This window comes from Tupaia chinensis, unplaced genomic scaffold (genome assembly GCF_000334495.1).
Source record: "Tupaia chinensis unplaced genomic scaffold, TupChi_1.0 Scaffold000146_1, whole genome shotgun sequence".
Lineage (NCBI taxonomy): Eukaryota > Metazoa > Chordata > Mammalia > Scandentia > Tupaiidae > Tupaia > Tupaia belangeri.
In genome coordinates this window covers 12,057,068-12,063,095 of record NW_006159616.1, presented here as the reverse complement: position 1 = coordinate 12,063,095, position 6,028 = coordinate 12,057,068, and the positions used below count along the sequence as shown (strand labels likewise).

The 6,028-nt window shown below is 55.3% G+C and overlaps 1 protein-coding gene across 1 annotated transcript in view; it reads left to right on the top strand.

Annotated features, from left to right (window-relative positions):
* The window catches only part of DISP3 (dispatched RND transporter family member 3), a 66,804-nt gene extending 65,373 nt beyond the window's left edge, over positions 1-1,431 (top strand). The window contains 1 exon segment of the mRNA XM_006145330.2: positions 192-1,431. Coding sequence (XP_006145392.1) covers positions 192-554 — 363 coding nt within the window. The 3' untranslated portion in view covers positions 555-1,431.
* The last annotated feature ends 4,597 nt before the right edge of the window (positions 1,432-6,028 follow it).

Here is a 6,028-nt window from a genome sequence, read left to right as displayed (position 1 = left end):
ACCTTTCCCCCCGCGTGCTTTGTGCACGGGCCCCCGGCCTGTGGGAGTCGTCTCGGCCTGGGAAGCTGCTGCCGTTACCCCATCTCGGGACAGGAAGCAGGGCCTCCAGGAGCAGGGCAGCCTCAGGGCAGGGAGGTCACGTTTACCCGGACTGGTCAGGTGGCAGCCGTAGCTCTGTCTCACATCCCCAGGACGCCCACTCGCAGCGCCAGTGGCGGACGCTGGAGGCTGTGCGGCATGTGGGCGTGGCCATCGTCTCCAGTGCCCTCACCACCGTCATTGCCACGGTGCCCCTCTTCTTCTGCATCATCGCCCCATTTGCAAAATTCGGCAAGATCGTCGCGCTGAACACAGGAGTCTCCATCCTCTACACGCTCACGGTCAGCACGGCCCTGCTTGGCATCATGGCCCCCGGCTCCTTCACGAGGACCAGGACTTCTTTCCTCAAAGCCCTGGGTGCTGTGCTCCTGGCCGGGGCCCTAGGGCTGGGCACCTGCCTCCTGCTCCTCCAGAGCGGCTACAAGATCCCCCTGCCCAGTGGGGCCTCCCTATAGCCCCATCCCGGGGCCTGATCATGCACGACTTTGGTCCAGCCGGGGGCGAGGGGTTGAGGGGAATGAGTTGCTCTCTCTCTGACCCCAAGAGGCACTTTGTTTCCCCGCTCATCTCCAACTAGCTAGGTTTCCAGGCCTGGGCCAAAGGCACCCTGCAGCCTGGCATGGGAGCTGAGTCCCTCCATGCTGTGTGGACTGCACTGCCTTCATCATAGCTCTCACCCAGAGCTGGGTGGGAAGCCGGCCACCACCCCCCACTGGGCTGCGGGCAGCTGCATGGGCGCCGTGCCTGACCAGCCCTTCTCACGTGCCTGGTTTTCAGGGGGTCGGGTTATTTTTGTAGGAGGTCCCCTCTCACACTGCCTCAGTGCTCACATCTTTTTAATGTGGGTATTATGGGGCCCCCATATGAAAGCTGAGGCACCAAGAAGCAGAATGACTGCCCTGGAGCTGGATCAGCGGCAAAGCCTGAGCTGTCCCTAGAACCCCGGGCCTCCCTTGGGGACTTTGCAGGAAGAGCACAGTGGGTTCAGGGCAGGGGCCTCACACCTCTGCCCCCTCTACCCTCCCTATCAGCTTTACGGTGACCAAGCAGGATAGCCCGGGGTCCTCCCCAGGTCTTTCGGTGCCGACAAAAGAGGACAGAGGGACCCGGCCTGGGGCTCTGCATGTCCTACCCCTGGCCTCAGCCTCCAGGGGCTCCTCTAAGACCCTCCAGGGGCCATTGCAGCCTTCACGGATCAGATTCAAGCCCCCACTTCCCCCATACAACTCGGAGGGCGGATTTTGGGGGGTGCTCCCTGTGGGGAGGAGCTGGCTGTGCCTGCCGCCTGCTCATGGCAGATGGTTCCTATTAAAGAGAAATGAAACTGCAGACCGCCGCTATTAACACAAGCATTTTAAGCATCGTTGGCTCCATCATATTCTTAAAATTGAAATAACGAAGTGTCCACATGATGCCCAGCCAGAACCTGGCACAAGGGTGAAGCTGGGCCTGGTCAGAGGTGGAGGTGGGATGGAGGGTGTCCTGCCCGCTGGGGAGCAAGGTCTGCAGGTCCTGCGTGAGGCCAGGGCCTCTGCTGAGGATAGGGGGCACCTAGAGATGCTTCTTTCTTTACAAATTCTTCTCTATTGTTGGGACATATTTGAGCACCTTGGGTATGCCTGGCTTTGTGCTGGGCACTGGGCTTTAGGGAGCTGGACACAGATTGAGCCAGGACTGAGCCCTGAGCAGGGGAAGAAAATCGTCAAGGATCATCCCAGGTGAGCTGCGGGCCAGCCATCTAAACATGAACTGGGCGGTTAAGGATGCAAGATAGGGGGATGTGACCCTGCCTTGTACTCACCAGCATGGAGCAGGTGCCCAGACTTTGGGCTCCCCATCTGTGGCGAAGAAGGATACTGGCTATACTCGCTGTGCCAGACACTTCTCTCAGGGTTGGTTTGTTTCTTATGGCAGCCATAGTGAAAACCAGCATCTGGGTGGCTTATATAACACAGTCACTCGCACGTTCTGGAGGGTGGAAGTCCAGGGGTGAGCAGGGTTGCTTCCTCCTGGAGGCCCTGAGGGGAGAGTGTTCCATGCTTCTCTCCAGCTCCTGTTGGCTGCCGGCCAACCTTGGCATTCCTTGGCTTGTAGAGGCACCCTGCACTCTAGCCCGTCCGCACGTGGCCATCTTTTCTGTCTCTGTTCACATCTCCCTCTTAATAAGAGGGGCACTAGCCATATTGAAGTAGGACCCTCCATAGTGACCTCATGTAGTCTCATCTACACGTAAGGCTATTTCCACGTAAGCTCATGCTCGCAGGCAGCAGGGCTTAGGACTTCAACCTGTCCTTGTGGGGACACGGTTCATCCCATCACAGGGTTTAACACGTATCAGCTCATTTGTTAACCTTGAGGAGCTCAGGGTACCCTACCTGTTGTGCCTGTTTTGCACATGGGGGAACCAAGGCTCTGAGATCATCTTGCCTAGAAAATACAGTGAGTGCTGGAGCCAGCCCGCCTGTTCCCAGGGTGTGCGCTCAAACGTGAAGGTCCACAACCTCTCAGCGCAGTTGCAACAAAAGCTGATGGCAGCTACGAGGTTCATCATCACACTGAGAGGCCTATTCGTAGAAGATCTGGAAGGGAAGCCCTCGTGTTTGTACAGTGCTTCATACTTTACCGTTTTCCCTCTGTGAAAACTGAGCTCTCAAAGGCCCAGCCACAAACACTGTGACTGAGGGCAAGAGCCACACCCCTAAACACACAGCCAGGCTCGGGCCAGGCTGACGCAGGGCCTTTGGCAGCCCTGGTGCAGCGGCCATGCCTGCCAGACTGGTCCACTTGTAACTGGCCATGGGTGGTGGTGGGTGGGGGTCGGAGCAAGCTTATGGGAAGGAGCTGGGTAGGAACGGGTAGGAGGTGGGACCTGGAAGGCGACAGGACACCCCAAAAGGTGTGTAGAAGAGGACTTATTAGTATGTCCAAGTTTTGTCCTGAGACCTTCCCAGAGCCTAGCTATAATATGGAGGTGAAGAATTTTGCACATCATTGGCGTGCAGTCCAAATATCCCCCATTTTTAAAGAAACCATTATTTAGCCCGTTTCCTCGCTTTTAAGGAAATTTCTCCTTGATCTCTATCTTTTCAAACAGCACAGGAAGCCAGACTCCCATGTCACTGTCACCTCCCCAAGGTAGACCCTCATGACTCTCCTGGAAGCTGGGTTCCACTTTACAGATGGGCACACAGGGGCCCCGAGAGGGGAAAGTCACCAGGTACAATGTCCAGGAGCCCCTCCGAAGCAGAGTTCTGCTCCTCTCCTGCTTATCCAGGCTCCCCACTGTAGATGGCATTCTCAATTCAGATCAGAGTCGCCTCATCAAAACAGACCTGTCATTATCCTTCCAGCTCTTGGCTGGCCAGCAATGCTCTCCTTCCCAGGCCGGGACCGGGACACGGCTGGGGGAAGGATGTGGGTGACTGGGAGCCCCGGAGAGCCTTGGCCTCACAACTGGCTGCCTACTTTCCTGCAGACAGAGTCCTCTTCATCTTGTTTGTGAATATTGGTGCCACGGGGTCCCAGAGGCACCGACTCCCATGAAAAGAACCTTGACCTTCCTTTACTGCTGCTGCACAGCTTGTGGTCTTAATGAGCTTTGCAGAGCTCTAATGAGATGCTCTTCGTTAGTTCGGGCAAAGCAGTTAGCCTGGGGTCGGAGAGGCTGTGCAGGCATTCAGCGTGCCAAGGTGGCAGAGTGTTTCATATAGGAGGGGGCAGGAGGGGTAAGTAGAAAAGGACCCCCATCACCTGCCAGGTCCCGTGAGCCCCCACTTTTCTCTCGTCTTCTTTTGGAGACCAGGAGATAACCATGAGAGCCCTCTGTTACAGAGTGCCTGCTGTGTTCAGGCCCTACCTGTGCATTCTCAGGGCTCTTCCCAGCACTCCTCGAGAGAATGAGGGCTGTCCCACTGCTAAGGAAACGAAAACCTAGCACATGAACTGTGTCCAAGTCTACCCCCATAGCTGACAATGCGGCTTGGGAAAGGATGGGGCTATGCCCACCCCCACGTCTGCCCAAGGAAGCTAGACTTTATCCTGAGGGGACTGGGGAGACAGTGAAAGGTTTTTAAAAGCGGAGGGCCATTTTATGCCTATCCAGTTGGTAAAGAACTAAGAGTTTGATACACTGGTGGCAAGGCTAAGGGGGAGACAGGCTCTCATGTGTTGCTGGAGGGAGTGCAAACCAGCTCCACCGTCATGGAGGGTAATTTGGCAGTAACTATCAAAACTGCGATCGCGTAGTCCTTCCGATTCAGCGATCCTGCTTCTCAGAATTTATCCTGCAGTAAACGTACACTGGCCAAGTGTGGAAGTTATTCACTGGAGACTTGTCTGGTATAGCGAAGAACATGGCACCCCAAACATCCATCGGCACGGGACTGATGAAATAAATTAGGTCATTCTGCAGCCGTGAAGAGAGAACAAGGAAGTTCTCAACGCATCGATAGGGAAACAATGCCAAGGCGTTTAAATAGGGAGAAAGGCTACAAACCCGTGTCAAACGTGCACAATGGGTGGAAGAGAGGCTCTATGCTCACGTTTGCCTTCATATGCACGAAGACATCCTGGAGAAGACGTGAGAAAAACCGAGACAGTGCGTTACCTGTGTGTGCGATGGGACGAGGGCACCAGGCGGATGGCAGAGAGCCACGGGAGGAAGACTTCTGTTACAAATCTTCCACAGTCTTGGAGTTTTTGACGGCAGGAATGTATTATCTAGATGGTGTTTTGTGAGAACGGGAGGGAGGTGGCTGTCATTTGCTCCTTAGAAAGCACTCTCTGGCTTCGGGACAGAGGGTAGAGGATGGCAGGGAGAAAAGAGGAAGGAGAGAGAGGTGCACCCCTCCCTCAGAGAAGGCACCAGCAAGAGTCAGCTGGAGTGCTCTGCATGGGGTCGGGGGCAGGGGGTGAAGCTCCGAGGCCCTGGAGCTGCTGGGGCCAGCACCAGGTGCCCTGTCTGCCTTCTCCGACAGGGACATGGCTTTCTCTAGCTCTGCTCTGCAGATAAGGTCTCAGTCCTTTGGGGTGATCAGGAGGGTAGTATTGCCTGGTGCTACTCCCTCATCCTGCTCAGGGTTGAGCAGGCTGAGGGGGACACTTGGAAAGGGCCAGCGCAGGGTAACAGAAGGAGGCAGCAGTAGGGCAATGTGGCCATCCTGCCATGCAGTCAGAAATCCTCCTCCTCCTCCTCTTCCTCCTGCCTCCACCCACTGTGGATTTGGGCAAGTCACATCCTCTTATCTCAGCCTGTTTGCTCATCCATTAAATAGAATAATAGTACCCATCATGCATGGTCATTGTGTTTTAAAAGAGAAGATATGTCAGGGGCTGGACCGCAGTAATACCTGCTACACCGTCATTCCTGTCACCATCATGTCATGAAACTGCTTCTCCCAACTCAGAAGGCACTGGTGTGCTTGTGGTTGCAAAGCACTTCAATGAAGAGAAGCTTCTCTCCCGGCTAGGCTCTCTCCAGCTGTGGGCGGAATACACTTTCTTGTCCTATTGATGTTGGGCCTGCTGTGTGGCTTTCACTGTCCATTGGGATGCTGGCAAGAGTGAAGGACGCAAAGGCTTGAACTATGCTTGGCCCTCTGAGCTTCTGCCCTCCCCATGGGAAGCCCAGAGAACTCAGTGTTCCAGGAATTGGAGAGACACTGTGGAATTGACTTGACCCAATCCGTGGCCTGGAGCCAAGCCCAGCTGGTCCCAGCTTCAATCAGCTGACTCCCAGCTGACACCAGTAAATAGGATGTTTGAAGCCACTGAGTTTGGGGAGGTTTGTTACACAGCATTGTTGCTACAATAGCTGCTGGAGCACTGTCCTTTACCTCCAGAGTTACATTGCAGTTTCCCCATACAGCCTTCAAGGCCTTCTACGCTCTCACTGACACCTTCCCCATTTTCATCTCATGCCACTGCCTTC